The 22,570-nt window shown below is 41.9% G+C and overlaps 1 protein-coding gene across 5 annotated transcripts in view; it reads right to left on the reverse strand.

The window, feature by feature from the left end:
- The window catches only part of LOC138745374 (OTU domain-containing protein 7A-like), a 76,311-nt gene that overhangs the window by 15,347 nt on the left and 38,394 nt on the right, over positions 1-22,570 (reverse strand). For 2 of the 5 annotated variants that reach the window (XM_069902347.1, XM_069902345.1), the window contains 6 exons: positions 20,448-20,602; positions 17,536-17,694; positions 9,379-9,597; positions 4,651-4,752; positions 4,437-4,564; positions 2,263-2,375 (listed from right to left, as the gene is read on the reverse strand). In XM_069902347.1, coding sequence (XP_069758448.1) covers positions 2,263-2,375; positions 4,437-4,564; positions 4,651-4,752; positions 9,379-9,597; positions 17,536-17,694; positions 20,448-20,532 — 806 coding nt within the window. In that variant the 5' untranslated portion in view covers positions 20,533-20,602. Of the gene's footprint in view, positions 1-2,262; positions 2,376-4,436; positions 4,565-4,650; positions 4,753-9,378; positions 9,598-17,535; positions 17,695-18,192; positions 18,230-20,447; positions 20,603-22,570 lie in introns of those variants that run through there. The other 3 variants (XM_069902344.1, XM_069902349.1, XM_069902348.1) reach the window with 3 other exon arrangements.

Below are 22,570 nucleotides of genomic sequence, written 5' to 3' on the forward strand. Positions count from 1 at the left end.
TTTAACTGTTTCACCTTTCTCTGTAACTCAGTTCCTCAAGCACTATCCTCGTCAATTTCTCAATCTTATTGATATATTTCCTGTCGTAAAGTGACCAAAACTCCAAATTTGGCCTCACTATTGTATTATTACAACTTCACCATAACATCCCAACTCCTATTGGTGATATTTTGATTTATGAAGGTGAATGTGCCAAAAGTTCTCTTTACAACCTCATTTACCCTAATCCTAACCCTGTGACCCCGCTTCACAGGAATTATGTATCTGTATTCCCAGATCCCTCTGCTTTACTGTACTCCTCACTCCCCAACCACTTACCTTGCGTTCTATCTTGGTTAGTCCTCCAAAAGTGCAATACCTCACACTTTTCCACATTAAATTCCATCTGCATTTTTCCAGCTCGTCTCGATCCCAATGCAAGCTTTGAGACTCTTCCTCACTGTCTGATCCATTCACCAAAACCTGTAAGGAGCTTTTGGCATCATGATCAGGCAGTAGGACCCTGAAGGATAGCGCTGTTTCTTCCAGGTCTGTACTAGTGGCAGTGCTCCCATTGCAGCAGTGCTATTTTATTTTCCAGATTTGTTATTACAACTTTATCAAAGATCAATGAAAAAAATCAAGCATTGAGAAGACAGAATTATGAAATTTAACATGGATTCAATGTTCCAAAAACTGTTGTGTTTCACAATAAGGACCATTCTATCAATCCTCCAGAAGAAACAGAGTCCATCTCTATATGCACCTTCAACTACCTTCAATTAGCTTATTTTATTTTTAAATTCAATTTTTGTGATAAGGAAAGATAATGCTTCAATAAATGAAAATTAACCAATTCAATATGAATTGCACACTGTACCTTTTTTAAAATTTTTATTTCATATAAAACCACTTAGCAAACATATCACAATATTTCAAACAATCCAAATACATGTGGACAAATTTTATTAAAAAAAGAAAGTAAAGAAATACAAAATAAAGAAAAAAACCTCCTATAAATCCCCCCCACCCCTCACAACTAAAAAAAGAAAAGGAGGGACAAGAAAATCACAACAGGAGTACTTCACTTTCTAATACTTTTAAGTATATAAAAGGAATGTTTGAGATTTATTTAGATTTTAATACCAACAGTCTGTAAATATGGACTCCATATTTCACAAGGTGTATGATACTTATCTCTTAAATTATAAGTGATTTGCTCAAGTGGAATACAACTCTGAACTTCTGCATGCCATCTCTCCATTCCCAGATTAGTATCTGACTTCCAAGTTATAGCAATATATTTTCTAGCATAATTTTATCACATTTTACTTGATACCTATTCAATTTTAATTTAGATTTAATCCCTCTCACATCTCCCAATATAAATAATATTGGATCCTGTGGGAATCTTACTCCAGTTATTTGTTGTAATAAGTTAACCAAATCAAGCCAAAAAGGTTTAATTGTGGAACACTGCCAAGTCGAATGCAAAAAAAGTACCAACTTCTTGTCCACTTCTAAAACATAAATCTAAATAAATATAAATTATATTATGTAACTTTTGTGCTTTTAAATTTAATGGATGAATAAAATTATATTGAACGAACAATATCTCACATTTATTGTCCTTGTCTTATACTCACTTTACATATCTGAATCTGTCTATGTTCATCGATCTGCTTATTTCAATCTACCTCCCATTATGTTTTGATTTATGAACTCCTTTTCGAGCCTTCTTTTGTAATAATTTATACATCTCTGAAAATAATTTATTTAATAATAATTCTATTTCTGTTGGTAATACTAAATCTTGACTAAAAAGTTCACAAAAAAAATCTCTAATAGGCAAAAATCTGTGTATCAATTCAGACCACCTCTTTAAACAGAATGAACATTTGTTTTTTTATGTCCATCCATCGAAGAAGCTAAGAATTCACCAGAACACAAAAGTCCATACTGAATTATATTTTAATAAAGATATTTGGTGGTAACTTTTATAACTTCCATTTAATCTACCAAAGTAATGTAGGTCGCACACCAGCCAATTTGTATAAATTCTAGTTGAGGGACAAGCATTGATAAGACACTGGGGATAATGAACTTTATCATTTTGCAAGCAGTCCCAATTTATACCAAATAAAACGATTTAACAATAAAACCTTGTATTTGAACAGAAAATCTGTGATTGGGATAAGACACGTCAATATTTGCAACTCACTGCAACAGCAAACATGCTAAAATTAGAGTGAACAGTTGAACTCAACAAAACAGTCCACTTACCCACCACTGGTGCCAGTATTCTTACTGTGGTGCGTCCGAGGTTCACTGGATGCAAGTTTAAGCAGCTCATTCCACTCTCGCTCCCATTCCTCTTCAGTGTACACCAAACCAGACTAGTTTGTCAAGGGAGAAAATGGTAGTTCATTTAAATTTGTTGCCACATTTTAATGAATTTTACAAAATTCAAATTGTTTGGGAAAGCAATTAATTTAATGGACACATTATATGAATGGTGATGATGACAACAAAATTACCACTGGCACCCTAAATTCATCCAATTTTTATGGGGAATAGTGTGATTAAGAAGATCGGGTCCACTGCCTGGAAAGAAGATAAATATACGATGTACCTATGCAGGATTTTGCCACTTCATTCTGTACATATCTTTGACAATACGTTTATGTATATAACACATTTAAAACAACTCACGTTGACCAAAGTGCTGTACAGATTATAATTACATCTGCTATTTAAAGTGCAGTATCAAACGGGTCCCTGAGGTTCAAAATTGTTCATACCACATGGTTAGAATCAACAATCACCTCAAAACTCTTGCGAGTAAAAACTTGCACCAGGATTTAAAAGTTAAAGGAAGGGGCTGATTTGATGGAGGAAGGAATGTTGTTCCACAGTTTGGGAGCTGCAATAACAAAGGCGTGATCTCCCAAGTTTGTGATTTGAGCACAGAACAACCAAGTGCCCTAAATTGGGTGATCTGAGGGGTCTTAATGTGGAGTAGGGAGTTAGATCAGTGATTTAAGAGGGGGTTAGTCCATTAAGGGCTTTGTAAACAAACTGGAGAACTTTAAAATCTTTCTGAGCCATTCTGGCAGCCAGTGGAGGGAGACCAGAATAGGGGTGATATGATCCCTCTTCTTGGCTCCTGTGAGGAGCCTGGCTGCAGCATTCTGGACCAGTTGCAACGGGATAATGACAACTGACTAATTCCTGTATATAGAGAGTTAGAGCAGTCCAAACGGGAGAAAATGAGGGCATGGATAAGTTTCAGTGACAGGGATGAGTTGAATTTGGCATAGTGTGGAGCTGGAAAAAGCTAACTCTTACTACTGCCTTGACTTGTTTTTCAAACTTCAGGTGAAATGGAATATCACACCAAGGGATTTGACGTGTACTTTAATGAGGGTGGTTAAGTTACCAAGGATACTGGAGATAATTTTGGTGGAGTTGAGGGGGAAAATTGGATGATAGATTTGTTTAGCTGCAGGAGGTTTTGAGCCATCAAGCACTTCAGATGGTCATTGAGGTTGTTTATCTTTGCTTGGTCATTGGGCTTTAAGGGGAGAGGTCAGTGTGCTAGACCACAACAACATCATCTGGCTTCAAGAAGGTCGAGGTCAATGCGCCAGACCACAACAGCGCCACCTCTGTCTGCAGGTTTGATAACGAGGTTGGGATTGGTATGGAGAGATTGGAGAGTAGAGAGTCTGAGATGAGAATAAATGAGGGGAGGGGAGGGTGTCTCGATAACAGTTGGAAATATAAATATCCAGAGCTGGTAGAAGACCAGAACAAAGTGCAAAAGGAAGAAAGTTCAAGTTGGGAGAAGAGGTCTGCAGTGGGAGATGAAGGATCCTGGAGGAAGTGGGCACAGAGACATTGGAAAAAGAGTTCAGCATCATGGCATGCACAGAACTCACTGAGGTGTGGGTGAAGGAGGATGAAGGCTAGGCCTCTGCTGAGGACAGAATGTGTCATCTAAGTGTGCCGATGATTCGGAATTGATTTGAACAACAAATTGTGTGGAGGACACTGAGAATCTATAGAGACATGTAGATAGGATAAGTGAGTGACAAGGGTTTGGGAGATGGAGGACAATATTACGAAAAGTGAGGTCTTCGACTTTGGAAGGAAACACACTAAATTAAAATATTTTATACATCATGACAAGTTGCAGCCTGCTGTTGTGCAGAGATCACAAAACATGAATTTGCAGGTTCAGCGGGTAATTAATATGGCATATGGGATGCTGGTCTTTACTGCCAGAAGACCAGGGGATTCGACTGCAACTGGAGATGAAACATATTTAATTTCTCCGAGGAAACTAGTGAGCTGTTTTCAAAAGCTGTTCCGTTTTCTTCATCATGCCTAATAACAATACCCGTTTTAACATGACAAAACAAAGAGTTGATCCAAAAACCAGTGCAAACATCTACCTCCTTATTTTGCTGCGTTTGTTGCCACCTCCATCTCCTTTTTAGTGCATCTCTCTCTGGACCTTCTTTCATCATGGTATAAAGAGATTTCCGAAGCATCAGATCTCTATCATGGAAACCCCACATCCCTTTAATACAAGCAAGCATTTTTTTTAAAGTCAAACCTCAAAATATTGCAACAAAATAGAATGAACGTACTTCTCACATGTGTTACCTAGAGAAGCTGCGTGTAAGAGACAGTTCCCATCTCCAGTTGTTGCTAATGGCAAAAGACGTTTACAGCTTGAACAAACAACTGACCACCAATTTAGTCGACCTGTAAAAATCAAGAGTTAGTTCATTAGCAAGATGACCCCCCAATGTTCTTGAGATTTTCCAAGTTTGAGAACTTGCCTAACTATTCAATCGTTCAAATTAATTATATTAGGTGGCATTTTGGAAATACAGTTTAGAGAATTCTGTGGGAGTCTACGTACTGAGGAAGACACTGAAAACTGAAGGCAGCCAACAAAGCCTCTTTTGGGATTGCGCCCGCATAAAAAACTCAAACTTATTACTCAAGGAATAAAACTGAAAAAAAATTCTGAAATCATGTGATGTACTGATTTTCTTTTCAATCAAAGGATACATTTTGTGCAAGTGACAAATGAATGACCACAATACTCACTTGAAATTTATGTCTTCTAATTTTAGACTTCTCTAGCCTGGGACTATTTACCTTTTCTATACCCTTCATCATTTTATATACTTCCACAAAGTTTCCCCTCAGCCTCCAACATTCCAGGAGAAAAGTCTCAGTTTGGAACTGAGAAAAGTACAGCACATGCCAGGCTCTTCAGCTCACCAAACACGATGCCGAATTAAAACTCAAATTCTGCTGTTTACACATGATCCATGACCATCTCTTCCCTGCATATTCATTGTCATTCAGCTTCTCCTCATCATTCAAGCCCAGCAATCTTGGTAAAATTCTTGTCGATCTTTTCTGAACGCTTTCCAGCTTCATGACATCTTTCCTATAGTTGGGTGACCAGAATTGCACACAATATTCCAACTGTGATCCCATCAATATCAATCCCAACATGAGATTCCAATATTTAATCCACTTTTTTCTCTAAAAAACTAATTCTTGTTGAGAACTGGTCCATGGCAAGAGGAAACAATCATACCTCACTTAAAAGCCAACACATGTAAATGGGTAATTAAATAATGAAAACAATAGACCACAGCATATCCAACATTCAGCAGGGGTCTGTAGACAGTAACTGACAAATCTGATACAAAGGTTGGAGATGGGGTGGATAGTGCAGAAGGTTTTAGGTAACAACAGGAAATAGACAGGATAGAGAATTGAGTGGAAAAGTGGCAGACAGAGTATAATCCAGAAAAGTATGAAGCGATGCATTTGGAAGGTCAAACTTTAAGCAGAATGCATTGTTAATGTCAGGATTCTTAACACAATGGAAGAAAAGATGGACCTTGGGGTGCAAATTCATAGATCTCTCAAGGTGGTCGGACAGATTGATAGGGTTGACTGTATGCTGATCTTCATTAGTCGGGGGAATGGAGTTCAAGTGTCATGAGGTAATGTTGCAGCTCGAGAAACCTCTGGTGAGACAAGACTTGGAATAATGTGTTCAGTTCTGGCCATCTCATTGCAAGAAGGATGTGAGAGCTATGGAGAGGGTGCAGAGATTTCCCAGGATGTTGCTGGAATTGGAGAACTTGCATAGCCTGCATCTCCTCGATTTCTTGCACTTCCATTCTCACCCTGCCTCCTCCTGACAGAAGCAGGAAAGAGTCAACTTTTCAACTCTGAAGGCCCTGTATCCACCATCATTCCTTTGCACTTCCATCAACTTCCCCTTCCTGCCCCTTTCTTCAGGAATCATTTTCTCAGTGACTCTCTGGACTCATCTACTCTCCCCAGCCAATCTTCTATCCACTTCAACGCTTTCCACTGCAACCGTAGAAGTAGTATTTTACTACATCTACCCCTAAACTTTACTCAGGACAAAGCTTCACATGCACATTGTCCAACCTAATCTACTGCATTCAGTGTGGCCTTCACCATATTGGTGAGATCATCGCAGAATAAATTACTGCTTCACCAGACATTCTGACCTCAGGTGGAAGCTGAAGCACCTTTTCATTTGCCTCACCATTCACACAAAAACATGTCTGTCCTTGGCCAAACATCAGCTTGAGGAACAATTTCTCCAGTCTTCCTCACCCTCCTCCACCCGTATATGTTTGTATCTCCCTTTATTACTTTAGTCTCAAAAATGTGTTCTGACATGAAACTTATCATTCTCTATATAATTATTCTCATTATCATTACTATATGATCAGTATATGATCATATATGTTCACTATATGATTATTATATGTTCACTATATTATCACTCTTTTCAAGACGCTGTTTACATCCGGTACCGCACGGATGGCAGTCTCTTCAATCTGAGGCGCCTGCAAGCTCACACCAAGACACAAGAGAAACTTGTCCGTGAACTACTCTTTGCAGATGATGCCGCTTTAGTTGCCCATTCAGAGCCAGCTCTTCAGCGCTTGACGTCCTGCTTTGCGGAAACTGCCAAAATGTTTGGCCTGGAAGTCAGCCTGAAGAAAACTGAGGTCCTCCATCAGCCAGCTCCCCACCATGACTACCAGCCCCCCCACATCTCCATCGGGCACTCAAAACTCAAAACGGTCAACCAGTTTACCTATCTCGGCTGCACCATTTCATCAGATGCAAGGATCGACAATGAGATAGACAACAGACTCGCCAAGGCAAATAGCGCCTTTGGAAGACTACACAAAAGAGTCTGGAAAAACAACCAACTGAAAAACCTCACAAAGATAAGCGAATACAGAGCCGTTGTCATACCCACACTCCTGTTCGGCTCCGAATCATGGGTCCTCTACCGGCATCACCTACGGCTCCTAGAACGCTTCCACCAGCGTTGTCTCCGCTCCATCCTCAACATTCATTGGAGCGCTTTCATCCCTAACATCGAAGTACTCGAGATGGCAGAGGTCGACAGCATCGAGTCCACGCTGCTGAAGATCCAGCTGCGCTGGGTGGGTCACGTCTCCAGAATGGAGGATCATCGCCTTCCCAAGATCGTGTTGTATGCCGAGCTCTCCACTGGCCACCGTGACAGGGGTGCACCAAAGAAAAGGTACAAGGACTGCCTAAAGAAATGTCTTGGTGCCTGCCACATTGACCACCGCCAGTGGGCTGATATCACCTCCAACCGTGCATCTTGGCGCCTCACAGTTCGGCGGGCAGCAACCTCCTTTGAAGAAGACCGTGGAGCTCACCTCACTGACAAAAGACAAAGGAGGAAAAACCCAACCCCAACCAACCAAATTTCCCCTGCAACTGCTGCAACCGTGTCTGCCTGTCCCGCATCGGACTTGTCAGCCACAATCGAGCCTTGCAGGGGAAAATTGGTTGGTTGGGGTTGGGTGTTGGGTTTTTCCTCCTTTGTCTTTTGTCAGTGAGGTGGGCTCTGCGGTCTTCTTCAAAGGAGGTTGCTGCCCGCCGAACTGTGAGGCACCAAGATGCACGGTTGGAGGTGATATCAGCCCACTGGCGGTGGTCAATGTGGCAGGCACCAAGACATTTCTTTAGTCAGTCCTTGTACCTCTTCTTTGGTGCACCTCTGTCTCGGTGGCCAGTGGAGAGCTCGCCATATAACACGATCTTGGGAAGGCGATGGTCCTCCATTCTGGAGACGTGTCCTACCCAGCGCAGTTGGATCTTCACCAGCGTCGATTCGATGCCGTTGGCCTCTGCCATCTCGAGTACTTCGATGTTGGTGATGAAGTCGCTCCAATGAATGTTGAGGATGGAGCGGAGACAACGCTGGTGGAAGCGATCTAGGAGCCGTAGGTGATGCCAGTAGAGGACCCATGATTCGGAGCCGAACAGGAGTGTGGGTATGACAACGGCTCTGTATACGCTTATCTTTGTGAGGTTTTTCAGTTGGTTGTTTTTCCAGACTCTTTTGTGTAGTCTTCCAAAGGCGCTATTTCCCTTGGCGAGTCTGTTGTCTATCTCATTGTCGATCCTTGCATCCGATGAAATGGTGCAGCCGAGATAGGGAAACTGGTTGACCGTTTTGAGTTTTGTGTGCCCGATGGAGATGTGGGGGGGCTGGTAGTCATGGTGGGGAGCTGGCTGATGGAGGACCTCAGTTTTCTTCAGGCTGACTTCCAGGCCAAACATTTTGGCAGTTTCCGCAAAACAGGACGTCAAGCGCTGAAGAGCTGGCTCTGAATGGGCAACTAAAGCGGCATCGTCTGCAAAGAGTAGTTCACGGACAAGTTGCTCTTGTGTCTTGGTGTGAGCTTGCAGGCGCCTCAGATTGAAGAGACTGCCATCCGTGAGGAACCGGATGTAAATTGTTGAGGTCTTTCATGGTTTGTTTCAGAAACAAGCCATGATATGATCACTATATATTACTATATGATCACTCTTCTTCTTTGGCTTGGCTTCGCGGACGAAGATTTATGGAGGGGGTAAAAAGTCCACGTCAGCTGCAGGCTCGTTTGTGGCTATATGATCACTATACTATCACTATATGGTTATTATATTATTACTATATAATTACTGTATTATTACTATATGTTCATTTTATTATTATTATATGATCACTACATTGTCATTCTCTATATAATATAGCCTGATCTGTTTATTTGCTCAAGTTTCCAGCATCTTAAGTTCTTGTGTTCTCTTACTAATAATAACATCTGACTTTCTAACAACTACAAATTTAAACACTCATAGAGTAAATATGATGCCACCGTATTAATATACTTAACATCAGTGGTGATCCCAAAAGCTTGTTGTCATGAATTTAAGACCAAAAATCTCCTGTGTCTTATGTTAATTAATTATAAATCTCAAAACACTCCACTTAAGGTGTTTTCTCACCTGCCTGTTCCAAGGCTACCATTGTCGACTGTTCAATCAAATCTCTTTCAATAAAACTTCGGAAATCTTCACTGTAGACATTTAAATCAGGCAGCTGGAATGTATAAATGGGCATCTCTAAAGGAAATTGTTCACTACTGCATTCAGTTGCCACTTGTGAGCGAGCCAGGGTTGCAATGGCTGAACTTGCATGAGAAATTCCTCGTGAGAGGCGTTTTTCTATATTGAATGGGAAAAGACAATCAATTATAATGTCCTAAAAGTTCAAATTCTGATTGGCTAGGAAAGACCTAGGAAAGATCTTATAGTGGAAAAGTAAAACCAGAAAAAAAAACACATTTAAATTACAGAGAAGATTCTAAAACTCTGCAGAGAACTGACATAGAAACAGTCAGAAAAAGATCATTGTTTACAATAAGCGGTACTGGAAACACTCAGATCACACAGCACAGTACAGGGCCTTTGGCCCACAGTGTTGAGCCAACAACAATAACCTATTCTACTAATGGTCTTGTATTTCCCCACTGCATAACCTTCCATTTTTCTCTGTTCCATGTACCTATCTGATAGCCTCTCAATAAATCCTAATGTACCTGCCTCCACCACACTCTGTGTTATGAAGTTAACTTTGACATCCCCTGTATTTATTCCAAATCACCTTAAAACAATGTCCCCTCCTGTTAGCCATTTCATCCCTGGGGAAAAGCCTCTATGATCCACATGATCAATGTCTCTCATCATCTTGTATACTTCTATCAGGTCACCCCTCATCCTCCACTGCTCCAAGAAGAAAACACCAAGTTTACTCAACCTTTCCTCGTAGAGGAATGCTATCCAATCTTGGCAACATCCTTGTAAATCTCCTCTGCACCTTCACTATATCATCCACATCTTTCCATTCATGAAGTGACCAGAACTGAACCCTATTTTCCAAGTGGGGTCGAACCAAGGTCTTGTATATCTCATGAATCTTGAACAATCCCACGGTTCATGAAGGCCAACACACTAGATGTCTTCTTAACAACGTTGTGCAGCAGCTTTGAATGTCCTATGGACAAGGACCCCAAGATCTCAGTTCATCCACAATACTCAAAGTCCTCCCATGAACATTGTATTCTGTCTTCAAATTCGTTTTTCTGAAATGAACCACCTCACATTGTTCTGGTTTAAACTCCATCTCAAGTCAAGTCACCTTTATTTATCGTTCATACATTAATCACAAATAGCACAGTAAAGACGAGATAATGTTTCTCCAGCATCAAGAAACAGATTTACGCAAGTAGGAATGAACTAATAAGTCATATTAGGTTATGACACTAGGTATTGGTTATGAGAGGTTGTAAATTAGATTCAAAATTGGCTGTGTGGGAGAAAACAGAGACTGGTAGTGGATGGTTGCTTCTCAGGTTAGAGGCCTGTGGCCAGTGGTTTGCCTCAGGGATCCATGTTGGGATCATTGCTGTTTGTTGCATTATATCAATGATCTGGATGATAATGTGGTGAATTGGATCAGCAAGTTTGCAGAAGACACAAAGATAGGAGGTGTTGTGGACAGCAAGAAAGTTTTTCAAAGCTTGCAGAGAGATCTGGAGAATGAACCAAAAAAATGGCAGATGGAGTTTAATGTAGACAAGTGTACGGTGATGCATTTTGGAAGGGCAAACCAAGGTAGGAGATGTACAGTAAATGGTTGGGCACAGAGGAGTGCGGAAGAGCAGAGAGTTCTGGGAATACAAATACATTATTCCCTGAAGGTGGCGTCACAAATGGAATGTTTACCTTCATCACTAGAGGAATTGAATTCAAGAGTAAGGAGGTCATGCGGCAACTATACAAGGTACTGGTGCGGCCACACCTGGGCTAATGTGTGCAGTTCTGGTCTCCATACTTGAGGAGAGATACACTGGCCTTGGAGGCAGGCCAGAGGAGGTTCACCAGGTTGATCCCAGAGATTGACCTACGAGGAGAGACTAAATCACCTGGGATTATTCTCACTTAAATTCAGAAGAATGAGAGGAGATCTTATAGAAACATATAAAAATAAGATATATTGTTTTCACAGATAGGTGAGACCAGAACTAGAGGATCCAGCCTCAAGATTCAGGGGAGTAGATTTCAGAAGGAGTTGAGGAAAAATTGTTTCTCCCAGAGAGTAGTGAATCCGTGGAATTCTCTGCCCAGGGAAGCAGTTCTGGCGACTTCATTAAACTTATTTAAGGTTCAGTTAGATAGATTTTTACATAAAAAAGGAATTAAGGGATATGGGGAGAAGGCAGGTAGGTGGAGTTGAGTCACTGATCAGATCAGCCATGATCTTATTGAATGCTGAAGCAGGATCGACGGGCCCGATGGCCGACTCCAGCTCCTATTTCTTATTTTCTTATGACAGGGTTGTCAAGAAAACTTTTGATATCTTAGCCTTTATAAATCAAAGTATTAAGTACAAGAGTTGGGATGTTATGTTGAAGTTGTTTAAGACATTGGTGAGGCCAAATTTGGAATATTGTGTGCAGTTCTGGATGCCAAACTACAGGAAGGATATAAATAAAATTGAAATCGTGAAAAAAAGATTTATTAGGATGTTGCTGAGTCTTCAGAAGTTGAGATACAGAGAAAGATTAAACAGGTTAAGATTTTATTCCTTAAAGCGAAGATGAATGAGAGGAGATTTGACCGAGGTTTACAAGATTATGAGAGGTAGAGACAGAGTGGATGCGAATAAACGATTTCCACTTAGATTGGGGGAGATAAATACAAGAGGTCATAGTTTTAAGATGAGGGGGAAAGGTTTAGTGGGAAGTTCTTCACTCAGAGAGTGCTGGGAGTTTTGGATGACCTGCCATTTGATATGGTGAATGCGGGCTCGATCCTATGTTTTAAGAATAAATTAGATAGATACGTGGATGGGAAAGGCCTGGAGGGGTTGAAATGGGAGCAGGTCAGTGGACTAGGGAGATGGTGGTGAGCATAGACTAGAGGGGCTGAATGGGCTGTTTTCTGTGCTATATCATTCTATGGTTCATAATGCAATAAAAACTATGAAAACAAAACATGAGATACTAGCACACATATATTCTAGGAATTGAGAAGCCTGATGGCTAGGGCTAAACTGTTGCACAATCTAGACATGTGGTCCTGAATGTTACGATACCTCCTTCCAGACGGCAGACGGGAGAAAAATTTACAAGGGGTGTGTGAAGTCCTTCACAATGTTATTTACCTTCTGCATGCATCATTCTTGTAGATGTCCACCATGATAGGAAGAGAGGCCCCAGTGATTTTCTCCACTGACTCCACTATCCTCTGCAGGGTCTTACGGACTAAGGTAGTAAAGTTTCCAAACCAGGCGGTGAAGCAGTTGCTCAGAATGCTCTCAATACATCCTCTGTATGATATAGGGAGGATGGAGGGTGGGAGATGAACGTTCCTCAGGCTTTGGAGGAAGTGGCTATGGAGCTGGCGTTGAGAGATCAGGTGAGATTCTCAGCCAAGTGCACACCAAGAAATTTGGTACTCTTGACAATCTCAATGGTGGAGCCATCAAAGGTCAGTGGAGAGTGATCCCCCAGGCCCTCCTGAAGTTGACAACTCTGTCTTTTGTTTTATTAACATTCAGATGCAGGTTGTTGGCTCTGCATCAGTCTGTTAGCAACTACACCTCATCTTTGTACGCTGACTTATTGTTCTTGCTGCTAAGGCCCTCCACGGTCATATTGTCAGTGAACGATGATGTGGTTCAAGCTGTTTTACTGCACAGTCATGAGTCTGCTGAGTAAACAGCAATGGACTAAGAACACGGCCCTGATGGGCCCCTGTGTTCAGTGTGATAGTCATGGAGGTGCTGTTTCCGATCCAGACTTGCCTGAGGTCTCCCCATCAGGGTCAAGAATTCAATTGCAGAGGAAGGTGTTTCGGCCCAGCAGACTCAACTTCTCTCAGGTACTGAGGTACGATTGTGTTAAATGCTGAACTGAAGTCAATAAACTCCATTCGAAATACGTGTCCTTATTTTCCAAAGGGGTGAGGGCGAGAGAGAGGGTGGTGGTGATGGCATCGTCCACAGAGCGGTTGAATCTATACTGCAGGGGCTCCAGTGAGGGGGGCAGGGCAGCAGGATCTTGATGGGCCCCATGACTAAACTCTCAAAGCACTTCATGACGGTACATGTGGGTGCGACAGAGAGAGTGGTCATTGAGGCAGGACACTGATGACCATTTTCGGCACGAGGACGACGGTGCCGGCTTGGAAGCATGATGAAACCATGGTGCTGCTCAGGGAGATGTTAAAGATGTCAGTGTGCATATCTGCCAGTTGAGCCACACATCCCCTGAGCACTCTGCCGAGAATTTTATCCAGACCAGCAGCTTTCTGTGGGTTGATCTTGCCTAACACTCTCCTCACAATGGCCTTTGTAAGACACAGCACCAGATCATTTGAAGGTGAATGGGTCTTCATTGCCATCAGATCATTTTTTGCCTCAAAATGTGTGTCAAAGTTGCTCAGTGCATCGAGGAGGAAGGCATCACCAACACAGGCAGATGGTGTAGTCTTGCAGTTAGTGATATTTTGAATGCCCTTCCACATGCATCGCCTGCTCTTGGTGTCCAAGAAGTGACTATGAATTTGCTGGGCATGTGCACGCTTTGCCTCCCTGATGGCCTTAGACAGATTGGCTCCCGCAATAGCTTGGGCTACCTTGCCGCCTGCTCTGAAGGCAGAGTCTTGGCTCCTCAGCAACACACGCACCTCTGCAGTCATCCATGGCTTCTGGTTGGAGCAGGTAATGATGGTCTTGGGCATAGTGATGTCATCAGTACACTTACTGATGTAGCTGGTCACTGATGCCATATACTCCTCCAGGTTGCTGGTTCCTTGAACATGTTCCAATAGTGTGCTCCAAGCAGTCCTGAAGTGCATGAATGGCTCCTACTAGCCAGGTTTTAATCTGCTTCAGAACTGATCTAGAGCATCTGACAAGCAGTCTATATGCTGGGGTGAGCATCACAGAGATGTGGTCTGAATAACCGAGGAGGGGGCGAAGCTCCACCCAATACACGTCAGAAATATTCATAAACACAAGATCCAACGTGTTCACCCCTCTCGTAGCAAAGTCCACATACTGATGAAGTTTAGGTAGCACTGACTTGAGGTTTGCCTGGTTGAAATCCCCAGCAATAATAAACAGTCCATCAGGATGTGCAGTCTGCATTCGCTTATAGTCCCATTCAGTTCCCAGATCGCCTCCTTAGTGTTAGCGCTGGAGGGGACGTGCACGCCAACTATGAGGACTGTGGTAAATTCCCACGGTAGATAAAATGGTCTACATCTGACAGTCACAAATTCCACCAGTGCTGAGCACTGACTGGAGACCAGTACACTATCCTTACACCGTTCTGTGTTGATGTAAACACACAAGCTACTGCAACGCAGAGCAGTATCTCTGCTAGCCCTAAATAAAGTGAGTCCATCCAGCTAAATGGCGGCATCCGGGACTCTGTCCCAAGCCACATTTCAGCAAAGACCAAAACACAGCAGTCCCTGAGTTGAATGTAGTCCAGACATTGGCGAGGAGGATGGACAGGAGAGCCGGGTGGCAGGGTTCATTCTCAGCCTAGCATGATCCCCTGCTTGCTTACTGAGCTTCCTCCAGCTCGCACACCATGTCCGTCTTCTCCACCATCCCAAGGCCTAAGACCTAGTCCCCACAGCAGCCCACAGCATAGCTTGACCCGCAGATCTTCCCAGAGCTAAGTTGAAGAGTTTCTGAATAATATTAAATACTGGAGGTTGCATCGGGTAACCATACCTCATGCATTTTTGTAAAAAATAAAACATTCTTTAATGCTATATAACTATAAAATAAGAATAAAACTAACGGTTCCGGAAAGGTTGCTGCATGGCGTCTCCTCAACACTTCTCAGTCCAGCTCGACATTCTATCAATGTCCTTTTTTGTGACTTCTGGCAACCTTCCAGACAAGCCACTTTTGTGTCATCCACAATCTACCAACCCACCCTTTCACTTCCTTATCCAGATTATTTATAAAAATCACAAAGAAGAGGCATTCCAGAACAGATCCCTGCAGGACACCACTGGTCACTGAACTCCTGCAGAATATAAACGATTTACAACCACTCTCTCCCTTCTCCATACAAGCCAATTCTGTATCCACAAAGTGAGACCTCCTTGGATTCCATGCCCCCTTACTTTCTGAATGAACCTTGCACGGGGAACCTTATGAAGTGCCTTTCTGAAATCCATATACACTACATCCACCGCTCTAAAATCTTTATCATTTTTTGTTACATCCTCCACAAATTTAATCAGGCTTGTGTGACATGATTTGGTCGTGACAAAGCCATGCCAACTATCCCTGATCATATCATGCCTCTATGAATGGATGTACATCCTGTATCTCAGGATCTTCTCCAACAGCTTGCCCACCACTGAAGACTCACTGGTCTATAATTTCCTGGGTTATCTCTACTCCCCTTCATGAACAAGGGAACAGTATTTGCAACCCTCCAATCCTTCATACTTCTGTCCCTATGACGATGCAAAGGTCATGGCATGTGTCTCAGCAATCTCATCCCTTGCTTCCCACAGTCGGTTTGAGTAAATCCATACAGAGAACAAGAATTGATGGTGCTCCCAGGATGAGTTTTAAAATTGGAGAATATTTTGTCAAATCACTATTTGTTTTGTTCTTCACAGATGCTGCCTGAGTTGCAATGTGTTTCGAGCATCTTCTAGTTTTGTTTTAGAATTCAACAGTTGCAACCTTTTGCATACTGCACATGTAGGCATTTTAGATTGAAATTTTGACCACGTGAAAAGTGCATTTTGCTGGACAATTGTGCTTGAAAATAAATTTAAGATTTTCATTAATTTCGAGTATAGTAATCATTAAGACATACTACATGAGTTCTGAAAGGAGTGATTTCAGAGTTTTGGGTGAAACAATGAACTCTTCTGAAAAATTCAATTATCTAAGATATTTACATTGCTCGGTCAATTGAAGACACGAGAAAAATATATTTTGCATCAGCCTCAGGGTTTATGACTTGCAGATACAAATCCAAGCAATTTATTTCAGTGTAAACACCCATTGTGTGTTCAGGAATAAGTCTCATGGTTTCTGAGAAAAGGAATTCATTCATATTTTGGGTCCTGGGCATCCCTGGCAAAGGCATCATTTATTGTTCCTCTAATTGCAGATGGCATTGATGAGGAGAAAACATGCAGGAGTCTCTCAATGAGGGCAGGTTTCCTCCCCCCCACCCCCCACCCCCCAAATCACAGCAATCCAGTAACTTTGTGGTCATCACAATTAACAACTAGATCTCTTTTACAAACTCAAGATCATTAAAGTTATCTGAAATTTTACACTTGGCTGATGAGAAATAAACCCATTCTGGTGAGTCAAGTCTCCTTCAGCTGTTGGGCTTCCACCATATTCAGTCTAATATGATATAAATTGGATAAATTAGATCAGATAGTAGTCGTCGTCCTGAAAATATAAATTTCTCCTTTCATAAATCCAGCTTGACTTACTAAGTACAGTAAAATCCCTATTACCTGGATTCAAGCAACTGGCAACAAAAAAACCACGGAAAATAAACAGGTAAAAAATACAAAAGTTTAAAATGGGCAACCCCCCTATCAGTCATGTCACCAATTGTGCAAAAAGCAATCTCAAGCATCCAGCAAGTTCATTCATACGGCATCTACCACTCCCCATAGGTGCCAGATACCAAAGGATTTTACTGTATCTCCAATATTTTCTATTTTAACATTAAACAGTATTTCCTGATTTCCAAACAACATCTCTGACAAACTTTTACCTCGTCGTATTTTGCTCTCACTGCTTATAGAATCTTCTTTCATTATATAGGTCAGGTTTACATTGCTTCAAGTCATGCTCACGTTTTACTCAGCTTCCGCATGAAGAACTGTGGCTTAGCAATCTACCACAATGTAAACTACACAGTAATCAATGAAAAACTGAATGAGACAAGTTTTGAGTTGTTGCCTGATGCAATAAGATCCACGAACTTCTCATATTTTCTATTTCTAATTGTAGAGATGCTAAGTGAACAATGAAATATCTTAAAAACATTTGAAGATGCTTGCAGGAACGTAGGGGAAGACTATTACCTTGAGTAATCTCATCCTGTCTCTGTTCACATGTGTTCACCTGATTGGATTGTTCTTTTTCTTGTTGTTTGCAGAAGTTTCCTTCATTGAACACATGAGTGTGAACTTGCCTAAGTTGTTCAAAATCATTCAGTGCTGCACTCAGATCCCAGTTCTTACCTACAAATATAAAATTATACATGAGTCTTTATTGTCTCAACATAATCAAAATTCTTTCCTTCTACTGATGTCAGGCTCACCAGGTTGCTGGGAAATTCTTTCAGCCAATTTCTAGTTGTGATTCTTAAACTTCTACAGATTAAATCATGATTACAAGCTACTTTAAACAAGTTCAGAATCTTTGCTCAGTTAACAGAAATTGGCTGTTCTGTAAATAAAAATCTACACGACAGCAGAACTTTATTACAAAGGAGATGGAGTACAAGGGCAAAGAACTCTCATTAGAAACTGTTTCTAGCCTTGTTGATGGCCCTACCAGTTATTGTCTTTTTATTTAAGGAAATTCATACTTTCCTGGAGGTAATACAGCTGACACAATTCCTCCAGGACATCGTTAGCACCTCACAGCAGCAGTGCTCTATCTCTGAGGATTCCTAGCCACCATCATCATGGTGCCCAAGAGACTGGATTAAATGACTATCGCCCAGTGGCACTGACCTCGACCGTCATGAGCAAACACAGAAGTCTGCAGACACTGTAATTGAAGTAAAAACACGAGGCTGGAGAAACTCAGTAGGTCGACAATGTACTTTATAGAGCAAGGATAAAGATGCACAACAAATGTTTTGGGCTTGAACCCCTTTATCAAGGTCTGAGCAAAATGTAGGCAGGCGCCCGAACTTCGGTCAGAATCCCACCTTCCTGTGGCATTGGGCCTGTTCCAGTTAGCTTTCCATCCAAACCGGTCCACAGAAAATGCTGTAGCCTTGACCCTCCACCCTATTTGCAAATGGTTTCAAGGAATTGGCATAGTTCACACTTCTTTTTTATTGCTCAGGAAATCGGAGGAATGTTGTGCTGCAGTTCATTAGGGCATTGGTGAGATCACATTTGAAATATTGTGTACATCACTGTTCTAATTTAAGGAAGGATGCAAATGCATTGGAAACAGTTCAGAGGCAGCTTACTAGACTAATAGCTGTAACAGACAGATTATCTTATCAATAAAACGTGGGCAGGCTTGCCGGCTGAAGTTCAGAGAAACATGACAATTTAAATGGATCTGGCAAAATGGATGGAGAGAGAATGTCTCCTCCCATGTCAATGTTTGAAGAAGGGGTCTACTTATTTAAGACACAAGAAATGGAATCTTTTTATCTTTGGGTTTTAAGTCTTTGGTGGAGAAAGAGTCTGAATATTTTTAAAGCACAGACAAATATGAAAAGTAAAAGAGCAGAGTGTAATGGCTGAAAGGTGAATTGAATGGGAATGTACAGGTGAGGTCACTGTCAGATGAGGCATGATTCTGCTCAATATCAGAGCAAGCATGAGTGGTTGAGAAGCCTTCGCTTGATATAAGAGTTTATAGGTACAGTCACACACGGATAGAATGGTTCCTGGAAGTGTGGAAGATGAGTGCAGGCGGGTTATCATTGAAGATGGTGGAAATGGCAAAGGGTGATGGGGAGCAATTTTTGAGAAGGGTAAGTACTGTCTAAGACATTTTTAAACTCAGTGTTCTTGCAAATAAAATGTCGATCAGAGGGACGACAAGTGCCATCCCCGCTACCTTACCATAAATAATTGATGTGTGTATTTGGAAGAGCTAACTGTATCTCTTTATAACTGTGCAGTGTAGTATAATTTCTTCCATCTTGTTATTGTTCTTTACTCACATAACTCACTGCAATTCTTGTTCATTATTTGCCATTCAGCCCTTCTAGTCTGTGCTGACCATTATCCATCTAGTCCTACTGACCTGCTCTCTCTCTCTCACCCTCCAGACCTCTCCCATCCATGTATCTATCCAATCTATTCTTAAAACTCAAGATCAAGTCCGCATTCACCACATCAGATGACAACCCATTCCATTCTCCCACCACTCTCTGAGTGAAGAACTTTCCCCTAATGTTCCCCTAAACCTTTCCCTTTTCAGCTTAAAACTATGGTATTTATCTCCCCCCAGTCTAAGTGGAAAAAGCCTCTGTCTGTACCTCTCATACTGTGTAAATCTCGATCAAATCTCACCTCGTTCTTCTTCACTCCAAGGAATAAATTCCTAACCTATTTAATCTTTCCCTGTAACTCAACTCCTGAAAACCCAACAAGGTCCTAATAAATCTTCTCTGTCCTCTTTCAATCTTATTGATATCTTTCCTGTAGTTAGGTGACCAGAACAGCACACAATATTCCAAATTTGGCCTCACCAATGTCTTAAACAACTTCAACATAACATCTCAACTTCTGTACTTAAAATTTTGATTTATAAAGCAAAGGTACCACAAGATTTCTTTTCAACTCTGTCCCCCTGTGATGCCACCTTCAGGGAACAATGTATCTGTATTACCAGATCTCTTTGTTGCTCCGCATTCCTCAATGCCCTATCATTTTTCTGTGTATGTACTACCTTGGTTTGCCCTTCCCAAATGCATCACCCTTGTTGCCAAGGGGGGCATCCGCGGGCATTTCCCCCCCCCCAAGCGAGGTGCTCTGCCCCCCCCCCCCCCAATATGGTCGTGTCCATTGCTCAGTGTCAGAACCATCCCACCCCCCTCCCCTAGCGACAACACATTAGTTCGGTGGCAAAATAAACAAATATTCCAACTGCCAATCAGGAGGTCACATTCCAATTTCACACAGTTAAGAAATGCTACATCACTGGATAAAACATACAATATGGCAAAGCAAAACAAAAATGAGCACCAAAACATTAAACTGAGGATAAGACAGTTAGTTAACAGTCTATAACTCACCTTCCAGCAGATCTCTTGCCAGACCAGGTTCTGCCCCCGTGGACCGAACAAAGTCTGACAGGACTGCATCCATGTCAAGAGTCATGTGATCATATAGATGGACTGCCTGACCCACCACAGAACTGGTTAGAGTCCGCAAGATTTTAGATGGACATCTGTGAAAACAAAAGCGAATATGAACTGCTTTCAGAGTGAGAAAACAAATATGGCATCAAAGATTTATCCTGGAGGAGCTCATGAATATTTCCCACCCGATACTGCAGCAGCTCGTTGGGGAAGCACAGAATTCTCACAGACTCACTGGTTTGTTTTCTGCGGTGCTACGAATGAAGCAGATCACTTCCGTTTGTACCATCCGGCAGCTGGAAAAGTAACCGTATCACCAGTGTGCGACAATGACTCACACTTTAGGAACCCAAGAATGAAGAGAGCAAACCAACAACTGCAAACAGCACAAGTTAAGAGCTGTTCCATTTTGCTAGAATAATTAATAAAGTAGAATTAATAGCTAACATTGGGGAAATTCTGTGGTGACCTGAAAAAAAGAGGTTATCATCTGGAAAACCCTGAAGGCGGCAAGTTTTGTCACCAAGACACTGGAGTGGCTGATTAAAAAGGAATCAGTTGTGGATGTCCTGGAACAAGGAAAATACTCTCTCTGAAAACCAACAAGAACCTTTCTGAGTGATAACCATTACCTGTTAAGCACCAAAGCCTAGTGAACTTTATTAATGTTAACTTCTAGGCACGGTATAAGCATTGCCTGCAATCAGTGAGATTGGACTATGAACCAAAGAACTTTGCTGAACTTACATACACATTACACACATATGCACTTAGAATTAGCGGGAGGTTAAGTAGGTTAAATGAGTCAATAGAGATAAGTTTAAGTTTGATTCTTTTTTCATATTCAAAGATAATTAAAAATAACTTTTGTTGAAGTAACCCTTTGTCGTGGTGCATACCTATTGCTGCTGGGTTTTGGGGTCCTCTGGACTCATAATGTTGCCTTAAATCTTACAGGAGCACTTTCCTGACACACCCTGTAATGGAGTGGCAGCATCCACCACCTGGTGGCACTGATGAGCTCCTGTTCGGAGGACACACTATTGCCAATCAAGGTCAAAGACATTCCCCAAGCCATCAAGGTGACCCTTGTGATTAGCCCACCTAAATCATCAGGTGCTGCAGTTCAGACAGCCTGCCCAGACTCAGCCTGACCTTCACCTAATTGACCCAGGTGAATCACCTCAGCTAACCCCTGCTGAGTCCATGCACTTGGCTTCAAGCCATTGACCACAATAGCCAAAGGGGCCCAGCCTGCCCCGAGTAATTGGCCCCCAGTACTGCCTGCAGAACTATAAAGAACCATGTGTCCCTTTGTTTTGCCTCTTTGGACTCCTCGTGGCATGTAAATAGCACCTTTCACACTGGGTTGGGGTGAGTTGCGAGGCCAGATAGCATGAGCCGTGTCTGTACCGGTCAAGGGGCACGTGGTTTCACCTTGATCCTAACTGTTGAATGTGTATGTTCATGTAATTTTCCCCAGTCTTCTGTCGGTTTCTCCCTCGCTATCCGAAGTGTATATTTACTCCTTGCGTATTGTGTGTGTATGTGTGTAGAGGTTCGCCGAGCATATTGACTTTGTTGTTCCGCTTGCATTCCCGAAATAAACGTGTGCTCTTTGGTCAACTTTGGTCTGGTTCTTAACCTGTGGGACCCACACGAACCCAAACAACACACCTTTGCTATGAAACCACATATCCCAATCCACTCCTAAATCCTTTCTCATTTCCACAAAATTTGCCTTCCTCCAATTTAAAATCTCAACATGAGGGCCAGACTTATCCTTTTATATAAATGAAGCTAATGTCATTATAGTTACTGGACCCAAAATGTTTCCATTTGTCACCTGACCTGCCTTGCTTCCTAATAGGAGATTAAGTATTGCATGATTTCTCATTGGTATCTCCACGTATTGAATTAGAAAATTTCTTGAACACATCTCACAAACTCTAAGCCATCCATCCATTTTACAGTATGGGAGTCCCAGTTAAGATCTGGGAAGCTAAAATCACTATCACAACGTTCTGCTTCCTACATCGGTCCGTTATCGCTCTACG

This window comes from Narcine bancroftii, chromosome 11 (assembly GCF_036971445.1).
Source record: "Narcine bancroftii isolate sNarBan1 chromosome 11, sNarBan1.hap1, whole genome shotgun sequence".
Lineage (NCBI taxonomy): Eukaryota > Metazoa > Chordata > Chondrichthyes > Torpediniformes > Narcinidae > Narcine > Narcine bancroftii.